Here is a 24,780-nt window from a genome sequence, read left to right as displayed (position 1 = left end):
AGTGGAGGGGAGACAGGGCTGAGTCAGGAGAGGTGCTTATCAGCACTGTGGGGCTCTCAGGCTGTGCCCATATCATGGTTCTGAAGGGGAAGGCTTTGCTCTGGGCTGGGCATTTCAGGGGGCCAGGTAATGAATGATGGAAATTACAGGCTCTGGGAAAGCATATTATAAGCTATGAATCACTGAATCCTCTCTCATTCTAATGGTATCAGCTGACAGGTCTTTGTCCGTAAAACAAAACCCATTAACGCATTCTTAGTCATTTTTGGTGACTCAAAGGCTTAGACCTTCTTTGAACTCTCAGTCTAAGAGGAACTTGTGCTTGTTTTTAGCCAAACCCTTTTTTGCATGAGTTAATACTGTACATTCCCAGGGTCACATTTCACCAGTGCATATCCTTTCCTCCTGGAGTATGTGTCTTAGGTCTTCCTGCAAGAGGCACTCTCGTGGTTCGACTGGGTACCATCAAATCTGCATTTCTTCAAACTTTTTCACGTGCTGGTACTGCCAGCACATTCATTGTGATCTTTTCTTCCATCAGGTTCCCCGTGACCTCTCAGCTTCTTCTTGGGTCACCACATTGAGGGCTGAACGTGCTATATTTATTTGCATGTAGCTAAGAAGGAAGATGATACTGGCATTTTAATTGTTTTCTCCCTTTTTTTTTTTATTTTTTCTTTTTTTGTATCTGAATGCCTCCTATCAAAAAGTAAGACAAAACCTTTTCCCCAGACATCATGAGTTCTAGGGCAGCATAGCTTAGATCAGGGTAATCTCAAGCTGATGGGTGCTCAACGTGAAATTAATGCACTATGTCAGCTGTAACATCTCCCTGCCAAAAAGATCACAACTCTCACTGGAACTTTTATGGTCACTGTGACAGTGGAACAGTGTGCCTGAGCAGAGTGTGCTGGCATGCAATTTTCCTGTTCCAAAGTTGATAAAATGCCCCTTTGTGGCCAACAGGGAGAGAGCAGTTGTGAAAATCACAGGGAGGTGAAGGCACAGGGTGCACATCAGTGCCCTCACTGTGGCATCAGCTGCCCCTCACTGTGCTGTCATCGCATGTGTTGGCTGTCCAGCCTGTGGATGCATGCTGGAAAACAGCATCTTCAGCAGTACCACAAAGACCACTTTAGAAAACTGGGGCAAGACTTTGGGCATAAGCATGAGGAGATGGATCTCCATTGCTTCTCTCGTGGACTGGCTTGCTCCATGTTTACTGCTTTTGTTGTTGTTTCTGTGGTGGTTTTGAGGATTTTGAAGTCTAGCAATTCAGTTTGGCAAGACTTAAGATTTTCTTTTCCTTATATCCTCATAAAAATAAATGTAAAGCTGTAGTTGGTGATTTGGGGGCTCATGTTTCTATGTTTAGGGGGATTTCATTTTCTGATTATTCTTTGTTTTGTAATATGTAGCCTGAACAATCAAATCCATTCCACGTTCCACTTGGTTGTGCACCACTTAACTGCTTGGTGCTAGCAGAATATATCCTAATTTCGTTGAATTGTTGTTACTTGTATGCCATTTTAATCAGCAGTATTATCATTAGGCAAAAACTATTGCCTTTAGAAGGATCCTAATAGGGAGGACATCCCAGTTAAGTAGAACTTGCTCTCCTAAGAAACTTTGTTACAAGTCACTGTCACATTTTGTGATATAATTCTATTATCTTGTCTTCCTGTAGCATCTGCTCTGGTATCTCACAGAGAGGTGCTCTCTGCTTTGGATAATTTAGTTAAGCTCTCATTTCTGTAATTTTTAAGCATTATTCATTTGCTCTTCTCCTGTTTTTTCCAGGATAGAAAGGGTGATCTCCTGTGGTTAAAGTGCATTAACTAGAGGCCTTATGGTCTTTGCCTGGTTTTCTCTAACACTCTTGATTTCACCTTGAATCAGTTACTAAACTCTCCTGTGCTTCACTTTCACTTTGTATATTAGATATTAATATTACCTTATCTGCATAGTGCCAGTGTCTTGAGGTGAAATATAGAGCTTTGTAATGCCTTGTCATGGCATTGGGTACTGGGTGCTAAAGACGCACAAAGGCAGTGTCCCTTTAGTCTCCTGATTCCTGTTCTTGCTCCACCCTTCCTCATTTGGGCTGCTCTGGCTACTGTAGGACTCCAATTCTGGAAACTTGATCTCACCACCTAGCTTTCCCAAGTGCTTTGCATTTTCTCCATGCAGAGCCACTCCTTGTTATTTAACTGGGTTGGAATGTGTGGAAAGAAGACACTTTGCTCTTCTTGCCTTTAATGGTTTCCAGGTTGTCTGTTAGCTGAAAGCGGTGGCTGATATGATTAGCTTTAAAGTTTTCCCTGTGATCTCATTTCTGTAAGGAGAACGTGTTCCATCTGCCTTGCCCATTAGGTGGACAAGCTGAGCCTGGGAATGATGGCACAGGTTGTTTAAAACAGTGGAGACCATAGGGTTTCTTTCCAGGTATGAGCTTGGACTGTAGTAGTTTGTGTCACTTTACTTTCACTAGCTCCTGCGCGTCTGTTGTGAGAATGCTGGGCTCATGGTGCTTCTGATCCCATATCATCCCTCCAAACCTGCTGAGCATCTGAGTGGTGTCCTCCTCATGTACTCCTGGTCGCCACAACTGCAGGGTGTGGGCTTGGGAGAGTTTTTCTGCATGTTGGAATACCAGCCAAGAGGGGTTTGCACCTAGTCAAATATTTTGCTGTTGCAAAGGCAGCTGGCAATACCTTTGACCCTTTTATTTTTTCCCATACACCTTTATATTATAGATGTCAAGAATGCTCTCTGGTGCTGGAAAGTATTTTAGTACATGAGCTTGTGGAACAAAAGGGGTTGTTTTTTGTTGTTGTTGGTGGTTTTTTTTGTGGTTTTTGTTTGGTTTTGTATTTTATGGTTTTTTGGGGAGGGTTGTTTTGTTTTGGTTTGTTAAATTACTGATATTCTGTGAGCTCTTGAACTTCTCATGGTTATGGGAGAAGACTGGTCTTAAAGACTTTCTAGTCCTGTGTTCCCATGTAATAAAGTTTATAAATTGTGGTGACTGAGGGGATTTTCTACTCCTGAAGGTAGTCCTCCTGGGTAAGATTGGCATTCACTTGAGCAATGTAATATGCAACACCACGTATTGGGGACAGCTCAGGGTTAACTACCTTGTTCAGGCTCATTTTGTACAGCAATTTGCCTTATATCTATCCTGCACACTTTAATTCTATAAACTCTTAGTAGGATCCAGCTGTTCCTTGCAGTGGGAGTATAAACTCTTCTCCAGATATATACATATGCTTAAGATGTAATAGATGAAGAGGGAGGTAAAAGATTATTTGAATTACTTTCTCTTGGAAGTAGTAGCACTTAAAGAAAAGTAACAGAGAGCAGCAAAGCATTCATGTTTCTATTCAGATTCTAAAATGATATAAAGAAGTCTGGCAATCTTTCCAAAGGAATGAATGGTGAAATGGGAAAACAGTATTTTTTGGTGTTTATAGCACTTATATTTTTAGTGAAAGCAACACATTTGTATTAGGTATCTGTTAGATTACTCAGCCATGGGTCTATTTGAATCACCTTGTTCAGTGGGCGTTTTTATTAACTTAATGCCTTTGAAAATTTGTTTTATTTAGAGCATGGGATTTGAATACTAAAGGAGAGGGAGGAGGCAAAGAATTTGATATTTGGATTACATTAGATATTGCAGACCCATAAATATAGGCAGTGCACACTTCTTGCTTCCTTGTTCTATCACTTCATATACAGATATATATAGAAATATAAATATATAAATTCAACAATAGTTGAGGTATGGGCACCATAGGTGCCATCACTTCAGGAATTGTTTGGGCAAGAGCTGGTATATAAGTGCAGGTATCTGTCTAAATTAAGAAGAAGTAAAGAAAATTTAGATTTTAAAAAATGTTTTTTAAAATGACTCCTCTGTATTTAGGTGGAGTTTGGTCTACAATCCCTATATTTCTCCTGCTCTGAAAAGTTGTTAGAGGTTGCACAATGGCTGCTGTGTCTTGTGTTGGGGTTGCTCTTGGCTCTCAGGTCCTTCAGGCTGTTTTGCTGGGGAGGCACTGAGGAGCTCTCTTGGGACTGCTGCTGGGCACTGAGTTTGGGATATTTGTGTGATGCACTCAATGCTGCAAGGACAGCACTAGTCAGCTCTGTGGCAAGCTCTGAAAGAAGTAAGCAGGAAAGCATGTATTTTTGTGCCAAAATCTGCTTTGCAGTGCAGGGTGGTGCATCAGCTTAGCCCAAGAGGTGAGAATGTGCATGGGGAAGCTGGAAGAATTAACAGGTGCCCCAGTCTCTGGATGAGTTTGCATGAAGGTTTAAAATAACTGCTCCTTTTATATAAAAAGTCTGGGTATCTTCACTTTGTAATTTTGTGCAATGCTTTGGTTTGGGATTTTTAAGTCCTTAGGGATTTAGCTCTGGCTTGTGCTTTAGCTGAGCCTAGAAGGCAGGGAAATGTGAAATGTATTAATTGTGCATCAGATTTTCTCTATGATGTTGCTTTTTCTCTAGAGATTTGGTGGCGGGAGCATTAGGAGCTTATCACTGTGATTTTTTTTTGGCATCCTGCTGATTTTAAAATGTATGATTTCTCTTCAGTCTTTCACCTCTAGATTGCAGGGTACTCTTCAGGCCAAGGGCAAAGTGAGTACAGCGATGTTGGGTATAGCCCATTGCAGATGTGTCCATGCAATCAAGTCCCAGGCAGATCCGTGCCCCAAGGAGGGTACAGAGACAAGGGGAAGCACCAAAAGAGGTGACAAAATCCAAATATATGGGAGTGTTTGGCTGTCCTGCCTTGCTCTAGCACTTTACAGCAGCTGGGCTATGGCTGCTGCACATTGCTGGGTGGCACAGAGCAGACAGGGATGCACAGACGGAGTCTGGCCAGGGATTCATCAGGCAGCTGCTGACTACTTCATTTCCACTCCAGGGAATCACAGGGAAGAAGAGGGATAAAATAATGGGCAAAGAAGTGCACAGGGTTGAGTAACCATGCAGAAAGGAAGGACATTGAACAATGCCAGTTGAGAGAAAAGACAGGTACCACTGTTCATTTCTGAAGATACTACACAGAAATCTTCAGTGTGGAATGAGGGATAGAATTGGCAGTGACAGCCAGTAAAGAAACAGGGAAAAACTCCTGGTTTTCAGGCCTTTGGAAACTTGAGGTCCTCACCTTCAACACAATAAGGCTGAAAAAGCAAGTGAATAATACCAATTGGCAAAGAATTAAAATAAGGAAGTTGAACTGTAGCCAAACCAGTGAAGGATGATGATTTAGAATTTTCTATCTATAAAAAAAAATATTTATAATCACAAAAGTGTTTATCTTTTTCCCTTCCCCTTCAGTTTGGGATGCTCTCTTCTTCCTTGCTGTAGCCTTTCATCAGAAAATTTGAGCTTTACATCGAACACTGATATAAAGAGAGGTTTTGTTTTGGTTTTTTTTCTAAAAAGCATTTTAATTGCTTTAATATTTTTGGGGGAAACAGTTGAAGCTAGAAGATTGGCTGAGTTGCATGCCCAAGTCATACAATTCCTTTTCTCCATGCTTGTGAAAACCAGATTTGATCCAGCAAAATTTTGAGTTACAAACAAATCTTCCATCACCCCACTGGTCACTAGCTGTGGTCAGTTATAGTTTTGAAGCTGATATAAGAATCAGATGTTTGGCTGTTGTGTGTCTCTGCTAGTCTCCAGCCCAAGTGTAACCCTTGGCATGACACATCCTATAATTTGTTAAGTTTTCTAACAATAGCTCATTTTGCATTTCATTGGTGTTTTTCTGTCCAAGAGCCTAAGAATATGCTCCCTTCACTAAAGACCAGAGTAATTAATCATTAGGGCTGTTTGTAAGGAAAAGGCCTAGTTGTGGGAACAGAGTCATATGCAAAGTAGAGAATAAAATTTTTATATCCCACTGCATAAATCTCTTGGAGAAATATCTTCTGTATATAATTATAATTTTAAACCATTTGAATTTTATTTGTAAAGTTATCTTAAAACAGCATTTTTTTCTCTGCACTTAAGGTGTGTTTTTGTAGAAAAATTATCCAATTCATTTTTTTAAAGATGCCATAAAGTTGATTGTGCTCTATTTCTTGTTTTTAGAAATCTTTCAGCATATTAGATCATTTTTTCATCTGTTTTCTGCAGGGAAGACTCTTCCAATTTGGTCTTAATTTCTATCCATTAAAATGATAAAGAAGAATCTACAAAATGAGGGAGAATACTTACTAAAATATGCAGGCAAGCCTGCATTTTAAATGTACGTGTTGTACTTCCTGAGCTCTGTACATCCACGGAATATAAATGTTGATCAGTGCACCAAGTGTTTATGAGAGTCAGCCATTGAGTGATGGCAGGAAAATTGGAAGAGCTTGTATGATAAGCTGGTTTTGCTTTTATTTTCTTACCTCTTGGCTTTGAATTGTTCCCTCCCTGGTGCTGTGTCAGGTGTTCTGCTCTTTCTCTTCAGGGCACTTTCTTATGAGTTGTGTTACTCTCTCATGACCTTCTACTCATTCATGGCATTGTTACAAGCCTGGGACCAAAGCCAGGGGCTGGGAGTTACATTTGTTCCTGCTTGTCCATCTCCAAGATTCAGACAGGCTATTGGGGATTTTATTCTGGTGCCACTTCTGCGTGCAGAGGATGATCCTAGTTTAGGTTACTGTCTCAAGGCCATGGTGGACAAGACTTTGGTCTTGGTTTTCCCAGGGTATACCCCTGCTTTTTTCTTTGGAATGGGCTCATTTGAACCTGTGTCACCTCTCTCCTCCCAGGATGGATGTTTTTAGGTCTGTGTTGCAAATGTAACTTGCAGACTCAGCTGGTTGCAGGAAGGAGATAGATGTGAGGAGGGGAATCCAAGGCGGCTTGGTGAAGCTAACATGTCTGAGAAGCATCTTCTTTCAGGTAAATTTCCTGATCTTGCAGTGCACCAGCAGTTGACAGTTCTATCAATCTACTGGCAGAATTATTGGTCACTAGAGTTAGGTGTCGTATATTTACTGAGCTGGGAAAGGAAGAAAATTCTTCCCTTGAAGAAAAACATTAAATATGTACCTCTTCTTTAATGGGTTTTGCAAAGTCTGCTTGGCATATAAGGGCAGAACCTACACTGTATTTAAAGGAAGGAGTAGTAAAAGCTAATGGAAAAAATGCATTTCCTACTCTAGCTTGTTTTCAAAGGTAATGTTTGGAGATGAGATGATATTTAATCATCCATAAAGAGGTACAATTCCACTGCCTCCACTGGCTCTCCACCTGTATATGTCCCAGAGGTATTAGGAAGGAGATGCTGTGAAAAGCATAGCCAGAGCTAACTGTACACAGAGCCTGGGAAGGGAGGAGAGCTTGCTCTCCAAGCTGGTCCAATGCAGCTGTTGCCCAAGGCTGGTAATGCGGTGTTTGCTCTTGTAAATACGTTCTGATTTTTAGCATAACAGTGATTTTGGTGAATAAATAGATGCCCTCCATCTATTCCTGAGGGTTTATGTGTCATGGCAGAAAGTGACTTTTGTGCCTGAATGAATGTGTACGTAAATCATTTTATGTCAGTAGCTTTACTTTTGCCCTGCACCATAAAAATTCACTGCTCTAAGGGCTTCTGCATAATGGGCTTTTGGAGCCCAAGCAGTTCAATTGCTGGAAGCTGTATTTACAAAATAAATTCAATCAGCCATCAATGACACTTACAGCATCTTGATGCTGTCCCTTATTTTGGCAATTGACAGTGAAATCCCCTTGCAGGAAAAAGCTGTAAGTGTGTTGTCTGTCTCATATATAATTTGAAAGCCAATCTTTAGGAATTCTGAGATACCATTAGATACCATTTTCTAATAATTTTGTGTAGGTTTCGAGTAGTTTCTTGGAGGCTTCTTTGAAACTTTCTTGAACTCTCCCTTGAGCAATCCTCCTAGGTTTTTCTGTAAGAATTATCCCGAGGTGACATTGTAATCAGCTTGAAGATATTCAGAAGGGCTAACAAGGGCCACTTCTGCATGAGTCATTGGTGACCTTGTGTAACAGATGTTGGTTGTCTTCATGCTCTGCACATGCAGGCTGTGTCTTGGAATGTCCCCAAAATGTGGTGGTGGCAGCAAAGTTACCATACTAGCTGAAATTACATTTGGCTTCTCCTTTCTTTTTGTCTAATGCAGGTGTTCTCTGCCTGCCAGACAGCTTGAACCTTCACAAGGACCAGCAAAGGTCAAACAAGCCCGGGGAAGTGCAGATGTTCAGCCAGTCAGAGCTGAGGACCATCGAACAGTCTCTACTTGCCACACGTGTGGGGAGCATCGCTGAACTCAGTAAGTATCAGGCTGTTGAGAATGTTTGGATTTCTGTCCTTGAAGTAAAGCAAAACTAAGTGCATTGCCCAGTTCTGCTGAGGAGAGATGAGGGGGCTGCATAATGTTGAAGGAGATGTTGGGCAGATGTTCATGCTCCATTGTTAGGAGGAAAGAAGTGTTATGCAGACTCTTAGCAATGCCTATGGCTTGTTTGTATACATTGCTCTCAGGTTTAAAGTTGAAAGATGCTTTATTCCATCTTCCCTGCGTTGTATTTGAGAGCATCTCTCAGCCTGGCCAGATTTGCGAGTGTGTCTTGTATTGGTATCCTGTCTCATAGTGTGTCTTGTATTGGTATCCTGTCTCATTTCAGTGGAATGTCTGTTTTATGATGGGCAGGCAGAAAGCTGAAGGCTGCAAAAAGTAAAGGAAATATTGTCACATCTTTAAGACAGATCTACTTCATCCTCTGTTAGAGAAGATCCTTTACCTGCCTTTCCTTCTCCAGCCCTACAACTCTAACCTGCACCAGAGGAATTAACTCCTGAAAGAACAATTGTTTGCTATTAATCGAAGAAATTTTTGAGAAATATGGGAATTTATGATACTTGTCAAAATTTGAAAACTTGGCTTTTGGCACTAATAAATGGTAGGAGGCAAAGGCCCTATGCATCCTTATGTGACATGGAGGTAAAATTACCAGAAGTGCTTTATTTAAACTTCTTTTTTCTTAAGAGAGAAGCATTCCAATCACATGTTTGTGGTCTAGTTGGATACAGGAAGCTATGTGTGGGAAAACAGAATCATTCAGACAAAAAAAGTAGGTTTTTTTTCTGAAGTTTGTGAGAAGTACTAGCAACTATTCTTTTCCTGAGGTCTGTTACGAAATTTTGGGGAGAAATTGAAAATACTCAAATCCATGAAGATATAGGCTACCCAACCTACTGCTGTTGTTGTTGATGAATTGTGTGTGCATTTTTTGGCACTTCCTGTAGCAATGGGAGTCTCCTCTGTAGCTCCATCCTATCGTCATGGTTCAGTTTCCTCCTGTTCATGAGCCATGTGGGTGCACTAAGGATGTTTGTCTACAAGACACAAGGTGAATTTTGTTTTCAGCTTGCTAATTTTAATTTGCTCTGGTGCAGCATCAACAAGCCAAGAGCCTAAGTGTGAAGTGTTGCTCCATCTCTGGAATCAGGTGTTCGGTGTTATTCAAATGAAGTAATTTATGCTCATTTATTTCACGTGCATGAAACCCACAAGAGTACTGTCTGTGTGCCAACTAAATTATGCATGATACAGCTCTCTTTCTTACAGTTCATATGGTTGGGGTTTAATATATAAGTAATTTGTGGGTATTTCAGGATGGGTGGGGGCTCTATTCTGGATTTTTTTGGACCTTTGTACTCAACCCAAAAGGCCAGACTTCTTAGATGGAGCACCTCATCTCATTTTACAGTTTGAACTCCATCACCCTAAGTGTCCTGCCTTAGATTCAAATGCTTGGTTGGTAGTATCTGCTTTCTCTACATCTGTTGACTGCAAACACAGGCAAAACACTCTTCAGGGTGGCCAGTTGGAAGAACAGAGAGTGCCAGGGGGAGTTGGATGCAGCTGTCAGAGGTTGGCACATCCAGCAGGCTGGTAGCCCTCCAAAAAGCCCTGTGGTCAACTTGAGGGATCCTCCCTGGCTGCTGCAAGCTGATGCATGTCAGGGAAGCAGCAGTGGGAGGAGCAGTAACTGGCAAAGCTTGCAAGGTTTAATATGCTCAGTTGGGTAGAAATCCGTGCTGTGGAGCAGTGCCGGTGCAGAGTTCAAAACTGAGCTGTAAAATGTGGAAGGAGTTGCAGCATGTTGGTGGGCAAAACCCTCTGAGTTTGGAGGAAAAATAATGAAGTGGGAGGAAAATGGAGCAGTGAGGGGATGCAAGTAGATTTGCTCTTTGTTCAGTGCTTGTGTGTCTGTCTCTGGCATCAGCAGTGGCTGTGAGCCAGAGGTCGCAGCAAAACCTCTGCCATGGAGGTGGGTGGGGAACCACAGCGTGGGGCAGAAATGCAGTGGGGAGAAGGTGGCGGGAACACCTGGCGATCATAAAGGCATGAAGGCAGAAGGCAAATAAGGATTTATTATTGCCCTGGTGGTATGAGGGGTATGGACTATGTGGAGATATTGCAAGCATTGCCATGGAGAAAGTGAGATACGAGGGAAGGATTGAATAGGGAAAAGTGCCTGCTTTTGAGGGGGTGAATAAAGGTGATGAGGGAGACTCTCTGGATAGGAGGGAATTAAGAGGATAGCACTTGAGAAGAGGATCGTGAGGAGGAGGAGGAGATGGCCATCAGAAGCGGATGATGAGGACAGAAGCTCGCCATGTGGACCAGCAGAGGAAGTAGTCCCCAGGCATGTGTCTGCATTTTCCCACCAGCTTGCAATATCCCAGGAGCCAGGATTTCATTTCTGTTCTCTTCAAAAGAGCACAAAAACAAGGGCAAGACTAATCTTGTAATAAAGCAATTTAATTTTATCTCAGGAAAAAAAAATTAAAAAAGCAATTCTAATTGAATGAGATTTCCTATTGTTTATTGACATGAATAATTAAAGTATTGTAAGTACACAGAATAACTGGAATTAACAAGTGTCTCCGTGCAGAGGAAAGGCTTCCCTTGCTCTCAGTTCTACCCAGCATCCTTGCATGGAGCAGTGTGACCAGCTGCTGAGCTGCTGGAGGCTTTGAGACCAGGGAATCAAATCTGTTCCATGGAAGACAACAGCTTGCAGATGAGACCTGTGTTCTGCCCAGTACCTGTATTTCTGCTCACAGCTTCTTAATTTCTTTACAGTCTGTCCTAGGTGAAGAAGAGATTCACAGGGTGAAAAGGCTTGTATCATGTGGTATCTTTACCTTGCCCTACCCATGATGGTCCTTGTGTGTCTGCACCCTTTGTTTTTTCATGTATTGTCAGTGTGTTAGAAAAGACCATTCAGGTAAGCTGGATCTCCCTGGGTGGGACAGAAGGTAGAAGAACATTGAGGAAAGGGGGTGTGGCAGATGCAACCAGATGGGGAGGGCAGCACTATCTGGTGATGCTGCCATTGATGCTGCCTTCTGGTCAGACAGGTGCAACTGGACTCATGGATGCTGCTCTGGTCCTGCCAAATCCTGCTTGCCTGGTGCTTCTGCTCTCATCTCCAGGCTCAGTAGGCAGCAGGCACTGGTCATCACTGGGACACGGCCTGGCTGGCAGTGGCCAGGTGAGGCAGTGCCACTGGCCATGGGGCTCTCTCCAGAAAATAGGAAGAAAAGGGGATGTTGCTGACTTAATTAAAAAAAAAAAAAAAAAAAAAAGGGAGGTTTCATGTCCAGGACTTAGGAGGAGAATGTAAATAGTCACCTAATTCTGCACCACAATTACAGCAGTGACACGTGATTCCAAGGCAAAGGCTTAAAAAATTTATGTGAAACCTTATTCATTAAAATATAATGAAACATGGCAGAAAGTTAAGGAACAACAATAAATCCGGTCTATATTATATTGGCATTTAGTATTCAGCAATTGTAATTGCCTACTACAGCATGTTTTAAAATAATGTAATTTCATTTGAAATGCTTATTATATAGACAACATTGGGAAGAACTGAAGCACAGCAAAAAATAACAGGATTTTAAACAGTAGCCTGTATTCAACAGTATTTCACTGTTGAATCTTAGAGAAAATATTTCACAGGACTTTTTTTTTTTGCTTTTATTCCCCCTATTTTTTTTCCTTGAAGATTCCTGTATTTCTAGACCTGACCTAGCAGAGAAAGGGAGTAGATCTGTTTGGGTTTTTTTCAGAAAGTTTTTGGGATTCTCCTAGATTTCTAGTTCATCTCTTTCATTTCTTCCCTTTCAGATGTGAAAAAATAAGTAGACTGAACAGAAAAAAAGGCAGGAACATTAGGGAGAGCTTTTGCTGTGGAGAAATCCCATGATACTGCGTTTTGACCTTTGAGTATTTTTCCTAACTTCTTTATATGCATGTTTGCAATCCACAAAAATTTATGTTATATTTGACTGCATAATGCTCTAAGACACCTATTCATCATCCATCTAAAAATACCACTGCTGGCTTGGAGACCAAATGCAGAAGGAATGAGGCTCATAACTGAAGGTCGTTGCTGATTTTTGGGGTGAAGGAGGACCATCTTTCTCTTGAGTGTGCACGCAGGTGGTGAGAAGGCAGAGACGAGCCTTGAAGTGCACTGGGCACCAATCCTGGCACCAAGAAATACTTATCCTTCACTGCCTTGGGGTGTAAAGACTGTCAAGGTGTTGTTAGTGTCTGACGTGGGACGACCACCCTGTGCTGATGTGTGTATGTAGGGCTGCAGAAGGCTGTGTGTCTCAAGCAGCACAGGGAGATAAACCATGACTTAGGATGTCATCCAAAACATCTCTTAGTGTATGTCTTCAGGTTAGAGCAAAAAACCGTTAGGGGCTTGTTTTGGATGCAAAGATGGCCAGTCTACTATGGCTTTATTGGGTGAGAAGTTTGCCACGCAGACTTGTGCAAACCTCAGTGACTGGTGCTGGTATCACTCTGTTAACCGCAATGAATAATCATTTTCATTTTAAACTGGAATAATCTGAAGATGTGATTTAGCACTGCTAGTATCAGAGTTTTTTTGCTTTTGAATGGTGTTTAACTTAGAGCAGTCCCCAGATGTGATGTTCAGGCTGGTATTTCCTTCCTGTCATCACTCAGGTCTCAGCAAGGTTTTCCTTTTTGCCATTGGAAAAATGCCACTCTCCATCCCCTTTTTTCATTACACATCCTCTTTTTGCATCCACATTGCTGAATGTATATATTTCCAAAATAAAAGCCTCCCAGTGGCTCTTGGCACCCTTTTAGGGATGAAAGGAAGGGTTACTGCTCAAGTGTAAGTAGGAATGTGATTGCACATACTGATACTGTTTTTCATTTCTCCTCGCAGCCTCAGCTGAGGAGATGATGAAAGTCTGCATCCCCTCCCTTGCCTTTTCATCTAGTCTCAATCCTCTGCAGCCAACAGGAAGGAGCACTGCAGGAGCTGTACAAATGGATTCATGTGCTCTAAAGAAAAGGTTAAACCTAGGCTTAGAAGCAAATGCCAGGGTAAAGGTGCTTGCTGGAAGGGTGGCATCTGAAGGAATATTGTCATAAGTGCTCTGCTAATTTACTGCCAGAACAAAAGCTCTGTTTGTCAGATGTATTTCTCAGACTAAGCAGCACTTGTAGAGTAAGACCAACCTTATTCCCTGTGAACGGTTTGGTTCATGGAGCACAGTGCTGAACTAAGCAGCGGTACTAGCCCAAACCTGCCATACAGATGGAAGCGCTCCCTTCAACATAGTGTTTGGCCATAGACTGACAGCCTCTGTATCACCTCTCCAGATACAGTGATGCTTTTCCAATTTTTCAAGGGCCCTTCACTGGGTTATTGCCCAAGGTCTCTAGGTCCTTACTCACCCACTTTCTGGGTGTCTAATTAGCAACTCCTCCTTGCCGATATCTATTGCATCATCCGATCTGTGTGTAAATGTGGTTGTGATATTTTATGAAAATCCCTTGAAAATCCCTTTGCTAGGATTTTCTTCTCCTGAGAAGCTGAGAGGGCCTCAGCTTCAAGTGTAAACAATTTGTTATCTGCTACTGTGGAATGCAGCAGGTGCTTTCTCGATTGGTCAATGTGAGATATTTTTACTTGGTGGCCAATCGAGGAGGCAACAGCTCTCAGACTCTCTAGGAGTCACAGAACTTTGTTATTCATTCCTTTCTATTCCTGTCTCACCTTCTGATGGATCTTTCTCTCTGTTCTTTGTAGTATAGTAATAGTGTGGTCTTTTTAATGTAATATATATCATAATATAATAAACCAGCCTTCTGAAATGGAGTCAAGATCTCTCCTTCCCTTCACCAAGTCCTAACTGCCCAGAAGACCCACGGTAATAGATGGTGACCCCAGACATGGCAATGTGTAAAAGTTAAAACTGTTGAGATGTTCCACAACAGAGAAAGCCCCCCCCCCCCAACCCCCGGAAGTTAACAGAAGGCAGATGAATGCAGTGCCTAAATGGTAGGTATTTTCTTGGCTCTGTTAAGGGCTGCCTGGTTGCAGGCTTCCCTAGCTGCTACCCCATTCTCCTTGCTGCCCTCTCTGAGTGATGGACTACAGCCTCCATTCACTGTCTGCATCTGTGCACAGGAGGGGCTGTGGGTTACTTAATAGTCCCAAACAACATCTTGCTTTTCTTCTCTTCCCCCTGATACCCACTGTCATCAGCCATAAAACAATACATTTATTTATCAGGTGAGGTGAAGCGTGAGAGAGGATAATTTGAAAATACCAGGTTACACCCTACTCAGGCTTTATCTTCCCTTTGACTGCCCTGTTGACCAAGGGGATGGATTTCTGTCTTGGGTAGCAAGGGCAGATTGTCTTGTTGATTGTCTGGATCCTGAGCTCCTCTGGGAGCTCTCTGCCTGCCTCCACAGGTGAGACTTAGCCACCATTGCCTTTCCTGGGGACAAGCCCAGGGTGGTTTTGTTTGTCCAGGGCTTCCACCTCCTGTGTTCAAACGTGCTTGGGTTTGATGCTTAGTGGCAAAAGGCATCGCTGTGGTGGCTGGGAAGGGCTGGAGCTCCAATCTCCACCTGGCTTCCCAGTGTGAACACCAATGTGAACTCCCGCAGAACTCCCCATTGTACACCACATTTGAGGTACAGACTCCTGTTCCCCTGAACCCCTACATCACAGCACACTTGGGATTCAAATGGCATTTTCCTTTCTCTGCAGTCCTCGTCCCTGCTGTGCAGAGCACAGGCAATTGGTCAGGTCAGGGTGAGCACTCTTAGCTGGCCTGCTCAGCCATGGGGGCTCTCAAATTTTATTAAGGACATGGGCCTATATCAGGCCAAAGAAAGTCCAGGAATGATGGTCCATAAGGCAGTGATGTTCTGCGGAGTGAAGGCTCTGCATTAGGCTGGCACATCAATAGCTCATCCAAGTCAACGCTTGTTTTATTTGAAGTTGATGTGGCTTAAGGGGAATCAGACACAAACACCACGTTCACCATGTTGGATTGGAGAGTCCAAATGTGTAAGTGTTGTTATAATAAGTAAGTGAACTTGAGAGGGTTTAATTATTATTGTGGCTTTTTTATGGGATATATCCAGTCCTAATTTATCAGTCTTCAAAGGCTTTGCAAATGCTAAATTGCATGCAACACTTACTCTGTAATATAAATAGAAGGTTCTTGTGATGGTGGGGTAAGTGAAGATAAAAAGATTAAATGATCTGTGGGAGGCCACAGAGAAGCCACTGCCAGAAAATGGGCTGCTTGCATCCTGGTCTTGTCTTCTCAATTCTGAGTCTGGGACCACAGTTCCTTTTTTTGCTCTTGTGTGGAAGAGATTAATAGCTTTTAAGAGAAGAAAAGGTTGAAGGTTGCCTGTGGTAGCAGATAGGGGCACAGCGTGGGACAGCAGAGATGGCAGAGCTGAGGAAGTTTCTGCAAGGTGAGCTCAGCGATGAATTTGTTGCACATTGGATGCCCCACTGACTGTGGGTTATGGTATCCCAAGCACACCCACAGCCTGAGGCAGCTGGAATAAAATCTGGAATATATGGTGTGCCAAGAACAACTTTTTATGTTTGAAGATACTTTGTGCTAGGAGCATGCACACTCTGAAATACATTCTGCACACTTTCAAGTGTGCGGCCACCGTATCTCTGTGCACACTCCTTTCCTGGTATAGATAAGTAGTGTTCAGTTAACAATAGAAAAACCTTACAATAAACCATTTGAGGACAGGTTTTGCTCGAGCAGTTTTGGCTTAGCTGACTTTTGAAACATGGAGATTGATGTACCACTGGAGACAGAGGAACGTGGAGGAACAGTGCAGCTGGAATCAAGAGTGTAGGGGTGGCTTGGGTGGCTGAGGGTGACCTGGCACGGGAGACACAGCTCAACTGCTCGTATTCACCTGCAGTGATGTGCTGACAGGTGTGTACTGGGGTAAACTGCACTAATGTGCCCCTTCCGTGTGGAAACCAGAGGCAGCAGGAGGTAGAAAGGGAAAGAGATTTAGCTGCACTTTGGGAAGAATGCAGAATGGCTGTGGCTACCAGCTAGCAGTCTGATTAAATAGACCATGGTTTATTGTCAGAGTTATAAATTCATGTTTCCAATACAGTCTCCCCAGAGCTGGTTGTGAGCAAAACCATAGATCCAAGACTTTTGTATTGAAGTGTGAAATGAATCTAGGTCAAGAAAATTAGTTTTGCACCTGGCTCACATGCTTGTAAGGGGGGAATCTGCTGACCATGACATGAAGTTGGCATCTAGAATGCAGCTCCCTGATGCATACTCCTTCTTTTCATGGTCTGGACAGGACACAGGAGGTTGTTGAGGGCTCTGAAAGACAGACACAACTCTTGCCTATGGCTATGGCCTGCTCTTTGGAGGAGGAAATATTCACCCAGGAAGCACAGCAAAGCAGTAATGCTGCTGCAATTAATGTGCCCCACTGCAGGGCATGCATGATTCCCAAATGCAGACTACACACGTAGGAGTCAAGGACAGCTGGAAGGATGACCCGACCAATGTTATCAAACTGATGGGTGCTGCCTGCACAATGCTGTCGTGCTAAAAACATGGTCTCCTGCTGCTTCTCACAGTGGCCCAGCCAGGCACCAGGCAGGAAAACAGCTGCAGTGGAAACAGGTGCTCCTCTCTCTCTCTCTCTCTCTCTCTCTCTGTCTCTCTCTGTCTCTCTCTCTCTCCTATGTTTCGAAGGAAAGACACAGGTCAAAGAACTGTGTGGCTCATTTTCAGTGTGCAAAGACATCATTGCTAATTTGTTCTGGTAGTTTTAGGACATGCTTTTGGAACAAGAAAAACATGAGGTAGGTGTCATAAGGAGGGGCTGCGTAAGGATCTATCTGTGTCATTCATGTCAGGGCTGTGGCTCTGCAGGCATACACTCAGCTGAATGGTTTTGCCTCTGGCAGTTGTTCAGTCTGAAAGTAGTTAGGCTGCTCCTAGGCGGGTGGGATAGGACAGTATCATCAGGTCCATCATGATAGATCAGAAAATCCCACAGGAAGCTTCTCAGACATGGGCATTGGGTATCTGTCATTTTCTTTCTCTTCTTTCTTTTTTGCCTTCCTCTGCCCCCCTCCCCAGTACAAAATTGGAAACAGATGTGTTACTCTTTGAACACCAAGCTCTAACATAGTAAAAGCAGCGATAATAGCTTTTACTGAAGCCAAACACAGTTAAAAAAAAACCAAAACAGCTTCACTGGTCACTGTGGAAAGGACTAAGGCTGAAGCTGCCCACTTGCATGCTGTACGTTGTTGTTGTATGTTGTATTGCACCCCCATGCAGATGGGAGCAGCTTTACTTTGCCTGCCACATCATGTCTTGGCTTGAAGTCAGTGAAGCTGATCCCTAAATATTCAGTGTTGCCTTAAACCACGCCCGTGTCACAACATGCGCATTACATAATATTTTCAATCTTTAAATCAAATGTATGCGGACCTTGTGTTCACCGACCGTGCTGAACTGAGAGCAGCAGCAATGGGCGACCCTGCTTCAGTTCCGGGCAGGGTGAAATGCTGGCAGCTGCAGTGGCAGCTCTGCACACGCTGTGGTGCAGAGGTGTTTTCCTGGGTTTTTGGTAGCTGGTGTGTGAGGCACAGCCTTTCTCCTCTGGGCTGAGGAGCTCCAGTGTGGATCCGCATTCCTGGAGCCCTTCCCCATCTGGAATCAGGGCTGCAAGGCAGAGTCAGCCTGGGGCTTGCTGCTGCCTTTGCTGCCCTCTGGGAGCCTGTCCTCTAGTTGTGGCTTCTGAGCTTTGGCAACAAAAATGTCCTGAAATGTCCCCCTGCTTTGCTGTTCTTTTTCTTTTTTCTTATGTTTACCCTGCACAACGTAATGTTTTCATCTCCCTGGCTGTTCCTGCAAAGCAGTTTGTGCGTTGGCTCACTTGGCTTATGTTGCATAAATTATGGAAGTTTTCATTGAGTTTAATTTTAAAACAAAATAAACTTGGCAAGCTCTCTTGTCAGGCAGATCAGCTCCCCGGTCTGTTTTTCAGGTGGTGGGTGGTACAGGGTGAGAATTTGATCAGTGGAGGGCAAGGCAGGGATCCCTGCCAAGCCCCTTGGGTTATGATGCCACAGCCATCAAGAACCTCATTCATGGAGTCACAAGGTCAATGCAGCTGCTGGGAATTTTATTTTAGATGTGTTCTTTCTGGAAATGGTGCACTGAGGAATTTATCAGCCTTTCAGATGTGTTTAGCTGATACAGCTGAGACATATTTTCAGGGCCAAAAAAATAGCAGAAAATCCAGCAGTGGTGTGAGCAGGTAACCTGCCCTTGCAGAGCCTTTCTGTGCTGAGCACAGCCCTGAACAGCAGAGGTGGCTGACACTGATGAAGGGATAGCACAGACTTGTGAAGGGGGCTTATGTTTCTGTGCTTGCCCATAAATTCAAGGTTGCCCTCACTGTTCAGATATAGCCCAGCTTTTACAGCTAGCAAGGAGATCATGTGTAGTTTGGATTTCCCAGATGAGACTGGAGTTGGCTGATTGCTGGAGAGCAGACCAATGAATCCCATCATGAAGGTGATTTCACATCTGTGGGCTTTGGGGTGCCTTGGAATCAAAGAGAATCTCAACTCTTGGTACATTCTTAGGAAGGAAATGGAGAAGCAAAAGCATTTAGCAAGGAACAATAGAAGGAGCAAAACCTTGTAGGGGTTCAAGACAACACACACACCCACACACCTAGAACCAGATGCTGCACTGCTACATTTTACAAAGTTTGCCTAAGTGCTAGTGTGCAGTGTGTGTGTGTGCCTTTTAGCTTCTCCGTGCCTTCCTGGCACTGATCCTGGAGAACAGATACGCTAAGGCACGGTCTCTGCCCTGGAGAATTGTTGCTGTAACTGGATGCGGCTGAAGGAGGCAAAGGGCTCTAGGGCATGTATCGGATTGTTCGAGGTTCCACTGTGGAATAGAACGGAGCAGTGATTCCTGTCCTTCCTCTACAGCTCTGCCCATTGGGTAGCAATATAATGGGGCTTTTTATGCTTGCGTACTGTTCTCTGTGAAGATCAGTGTTTTACAGGTATTGATTATTTAGTCTTTGAGTTGACCCAAAGAAGTAAGTCAGCTTATTGGTAAAAAAATGTAACAATAATTCTTCACGTAGAAATTATTTCAAATGCAACCAGAGAAAGCATAGCAAAGGCAAAAGAAAGATCTAAGCCATCAGTTCTTGGTATAATGTAATTAAGTGAGACTTAAATACAAAAAGCATTAATTCAGCTTTAATGGTATGAATTGTTTTGGATTTTTTAGGAAGCACTAGAAGAAATACAGCATAAAAGGCTGAACTCCTGGTCATATTGACATGGATTGGAGCTTCACCTTTCAGCAAGGCTTGAGTTCCTCCAGTCTTGACTCAGCAGTGATGCTTAGCTTCCTGTCCTGCTCACAGCATTCTTGCTGCTGCTTTCCCTTCTTATTCACCGTGCAGCTTCCTCTGGTCCTGGGCGTGTCATTGAGGTCACATCACCCCAGCGCTCAGGGAGGAGTGCAATGAAGTAATTCTGCTGCCAGAATCTGGGCTGAAATTTCATCTTAATTTTTATTCATCATTCATGACAGAAGTCAGAGGCATTCTCTAGTGCCTGCTGTTTCAATCCACTGAAATAAGACTGGCTGTGTGCTAAACTTTACCCACTTTCTTCAGTGCTGTAATGGCTTGGGTTTGAAAAGGCTGAATTTAGTGTGTGTCTCTCTTTTTCCTCTGCCTTTGCTATTATTGATAAAGCTGGATGTTGCAGCCAGCATTTCTCTGCAATTTTTTTGCCTTCTGGATAAAAAGGCAGAAATTTAATATCAACAAGGCTGCTAGCAGTTCAGTTGGCCTGTGCTAGACTTTTCAGTGCACATCTGCTGTGACTAGAGTGAGAAGAGTGAAGGAGGTCCCATAGTTTCCTGCTGTTTCTGGTTGTCTGCAGATAGCCTTGTGCAGGATGGGGGAGTCATCTCAGAGGCACATCTGTTTCTTCAGCAGACCTGATCCTGCATACTTTCCACATGCATAGTTTCTCTTGGAAATTATGAGCGTGCAAGGCTGAAAGATTGGTCCTATCATGGCAATTTCCTGGCAGAGGGAAAAGACAGAAGCTATTTTTAAATGAAAGCTTTGAATCAGAAGAATATTGCAGAGTGAAGCAAAAAATTTATGTCAAAATGCTGAAATCATGGACTCTGCAGTTTCCTAATGCCAGTGGTTTTCTTCTCTTCATGGTTTTAAGGTTTGTTTTTTTTTGGAGGATTGGGCTGAGATTTTTAAGTGAGACATTTCTGTTCTCCCTGGTACACATTATCACTGCAGCAGCAGCATTTTCTGTGTGAGTCGGGCTGGAGAGAGGTGTTCAAAGGGGTTGGACTTCAAAAAAACCTGTAGTTCAGCCATGCACATGGTTCTCCTTTGAGTTTGCCCAGGAGTTCATTATTTATCTCCCCCAATTGGTTTTATGCTCCTACCTTGGTGTACATCTTAAACTTTTTCTTCCAAGTTTGTACTTAGTGGCCACCTGGGAAAAGCAAGTAAGAGAAAGTGTGTGACTTCTTAACAGTGGAAAATTATGTCCTCCTTTTTTTCATCACTTGCTTTTGTATAGCTTAAGAATGACCCAAAGGGCTCTTGCTCAGATTTTAATTTAAAACAAACCAACTGATTTGATTTGAGAGCCTTATTTCTCCCAAAAGCACTCTCAGAGTGATTTGAATATGTGAAAAAAAGGCAGTTTAAACCACAATTGTTTCCCTGCCTTTGATAGAGTGGTCACTAGTCAATAGACATAAAATTCACGACCTCGGAGAGAGATGCTTTAGTTAATTAGTTACAATCAGTGTTGTGCTAACAGACTGCACTGCTGCTTGCCCATGTATTTGCCTGGTAATCTCACTTGCTGGCTTTGCTGATCCCATTCCACATGTTGTGACTAGATTCCTATATCTGCCTTGTGAGGGAGTGCCCCAAACTAAATTGGTGCAGGGGGATGATGAGGATCTTCCTCTTTGTCTTCTTCTGTGCTCTGGAAACCTGGGGGACCAGGTGAGCCTACTTCATAGGTTTTGTTTTTCTGCTAACATGAAGTTTTCTAGGCCTAGCCTGGACTTAATAAATTAATTTTGGTTGCACATTCTTTATATTGTCTTTTAGCAATATTTCCCCCTTTTTTCCTTCACCCACATGCTCATTCACATCCTCCTGCAGTGCCTTGTGTGTTATCTGACTGCCTCTTTCCTCATTCCAAGTGGCTGGATTTCACTGCCCCTCTGACCAGGAGCGCGCAGCTTTTGGTAGCACCCTGCATGGTCATTTTTTGGGGCTGTGGGGTTTTGGCATCCTCCAAAGGCTGCTAAGGAGGTAACTGTGATCCTGGCTCAGCATGTCAGCTCTCATTGTGGTGCTGAGATGGGCTGGTCTGATGCTGCCCACACTACCACACGTCTGTTGCAGGCCTTTGTGGGCTTGTCTGCAGCCTGGATATGTCACACCACACCACGTAAACCACCAGGAAAAGTTCAACCTGGTGATGAGTAGCACCCAGAATCCTGTCGTACCCTGTACTATTTGCATATGTGAGGTTAAATGGAAGGGAAGATCAACTCAGCCCGCCTTTTAGTTTGCAACTTGGGAGAGGCAGCTGAACAGCCTGGCATTCACCTGACTCTTGCTTTTTTCCAGGTGACCTGGTGTCTCGAGCAATGCACCACCTGCAGCCCCTCAATGCCAAGCAGCACGGGAATGGGACACCCATGCACCAGAAGCAGGGATCCTTCTACTGGGAGCCAGAGGCCCTGTACACCCTTTGCTACTTCATGCACTGTCCACAGATGGAGTGGGAAAACCCCAACGTGGAGCCCTCAAAAGTCACACTGCAGACTGAGAGGTAAGAGCCTCCGTGTGGTGCTTTGTGTCGTGGTGAGGATGTTTAGTTAATAAATCAGCCTGGCTGGCTAATTGCTAATTACAGCCTGCATGCGAGAGGCTGCGGAGCAGTCCGCTTCAGTTTGGGATCATCTCCTTGAAATCCGCTTCTCTCCCTGAACTTCTGCGTGGCTGTACCAATATATATCAAAAGTGACACCCAGTGGCTACAGACAGCAAATTGGTTCCAGATGTGCTTGGGAGAGATTTCCTTTTCCTTTCGTTGTTGCTCAGCTATTCTGTGTTTTGGAAAAGAAAATGAGAACTTCTATTTCTGGCCTAGCAGGTTTGGGTTTCAATGTGTTTTTTTTCCTCTGCTTGTTAATAGGGCTCAACAGCTGTGACTGGGGAAGTGAAAAATGAATAGAGTAGTGTGTAGAAAGGAGAAGTCATTAAAGATGCTGGGCTCCTGCCGCACTGAGTAGCGGGGCACAGGAGTGACCTCAGGGCTGCCCTGGCCAGGGATGTGGCAAGTGCCAGCTGTACTGCTCCAGGGATGGGCAGGGCCAGGGAGGTGTGCCTCTGGCCTTGTCCTGACTCAGGGTCTGATGTAAGGTGAGAAGGAGACGCCTCTGAAGCTGGCAGGCTGGGTGGCCAGCGCAGGAGACAGATTGCTGACCAAGAAAATAAATCCATCGCCCAAGAAAAGCCCAGCAAACCCTCTTTTAAAACATGTCTCCAGCTGTGTGCTGGGGTACACTCTGCTGCTTCCCTGCTGCGCTCTCACCAGCCCTAAACCAGGCAGCCCCAGTACAGAGATGAGAGGAGTGGCTGGTGCTTAGAAAATGTTGGATATGAATTTTTAGGATGGGTATTGTGGTGATGCAAATGCAAGCTGGTTTGTCAGGCTGGGCTCCACATATACATCCCAGAATATGTATGGCAGTGTACACGTGAGCCAAACTCTGATCTGCACATATGGGGCTTGGTTATTGTTGCAGGATGAGGCCTGCATCTCAAAAACAGCATTTGAGAGTCTCATTGTGTGTGTACTTGTAACTGGTATATAATATGATATCTTAATTGAAATACTTTTTTATTAGTTGCAGAAGAGCATAGAAGATGAAATTCTGGCTTTAATGATGTTACTGGGAATTTTGCCATTTGCCTTTGGATGGCATTTTGTTTCTTTTCAAGTTTGGGTCGCTCTGTGAGCATGTTGTCACTTTTTGTTCTGTTATTTCCAAAGTATGAAAAAAACCAGAAGGGAAATGACAAGAATACAGAATTTTCTCTGTTTTTTAATGGTTTTAATTTCATGATTTGTCATCCAGTCTTGCTATTTTGTAAGGCCTAACTCATGTCCAGGAGTGGTTATTATGCACAAAAATTTAAAAAAAAAATTAGAATATACTCTCACCTCATCTGTAGTTCTCATCTGTGGGAATAATGCCACTGGAACCAGAGGAAATACAGGGGTGAATAAAGCTAAGCCTCTGGTTTTGTAAGATATCTTCAGACTTTGCTGTGCAAAAGTGAAAAAGGGCAGGAGTATTTAGAAATTCACTCTCAGTGTTTGCTTTAATAGATTTTCCTTTCTCTAGGTTGCCTTAATACATGTCCACTTCATTAGAGCACTAGAAACACTGATTATTTAAGGCAATTGTTCTTCCCTTCATTTTGAACTCTCCGTCTGGCAGGACGCCTTCGCTTGGCAGGGCAGTGACTGACTGCGGCGTGCGGCGAGGGCCCAGAGCAAGTACTCGGTGTTATTGCCAAGAGCCTGTGGTCACCTCTGGAAGGAGCAGATACATCTCCTGCTGCCTAATCAAACATGCATTAGTACTTGGTGCCGGAGTGGGAGTGATGCAGGGCTGAGTGTGAGCCTGGACGTTCCCATGGAGCTGAGCTCTGGAGTTTCACCAGCTGCATGGAACCACCCTGTGCTTCTCAGGAAGGAGAACAGTGAGGCTGACTTATCAGTAGTGCTCTGAGGAGCCTTCCTACCCATTTCCCGTATTTTGTTTTTTTACAGGCAGTCATGCTTTGTGGTCCATGACTTATCTCTGATGGTTTCGGTTTCCATGGTGGGGTTTTGTGAGTTGCAGGGAGATGGGTTTGTTAAACATGACACTTCTACATGCAAAATATTTGCAGGATTTGTGACATATCTGTTGCTGAATTCTCTCTCCAGCTGCAGCAATTGCTTTTATTTTGTAAGGAGCCCAGAAGGAGGCAAGAAGGTCCAGGCATCTTTCCCAATCCTTGGCCTCTCTGTGTCCCTGCTGGTGCAGAGAAGCCAGGACAGTGTGGATCTGGATGTAGAGGCGGTATTTTCATGAAATAGGGGTTGTCCTTGGCTCTTTGTGAGGCCAACCTGGCTTCTGTCTTGGCCCCCTCCTCCCTGACAGTGCAAGACCAGGCTAGAGAGGATTGTGTGATGCAGCCAAAGAATTCTCCCGGCACTTGCAGGGCTTGAAGGCACCATGAG

At 43.7% G+C, this 24,780-nt stretch overlaps 1 protein-coding gene across 6 annotated transcripts in view; it reads left to right on the top strand.

The window, feature by feature from the left end:
- Positions 1–24,780, top strand: part of BTBD11 (BTB domain containing 11) — a 172,558-nt gene that overhangs the window by 82,344 nt on the left and 65,434 nt on the right. For all 6 annotated transcript variants that reach the window (XM_038153078.1, XM_038153079.1, XM_038153080.1 and 3 more), the window contains exons 2-3: positions 8,172–8,321; positions 22,107–22,311. In XM_038153078.1, the coding sequence (XP_038009006.1) occupies positions 8,172–8,321; positions 22,107–22,311 (355 nt within the window). The remainder of the gene's footprint in view (positions 1–8,171; positions 8,322–22,106; positions 22,312–24,780) is intronic.

Source organism: Motacilla alba, chromosome 1A, assembly GCF_015832195.1.
Source record: "Motacilla alba alba isolate MOTALB_02 chromosome 1A, Motacilla_alba_V1.0_pri, whole genome shotgun sequence".
Lineage (NCBI taxonomy): Eukaryota > Metazoa > Chordata > Aves > Passeriformes > Motacillidae > Motacilla > Motacilla alba.
This window is presented reverse-complemented; position numbering and strand designations above follow the sequence as displayed.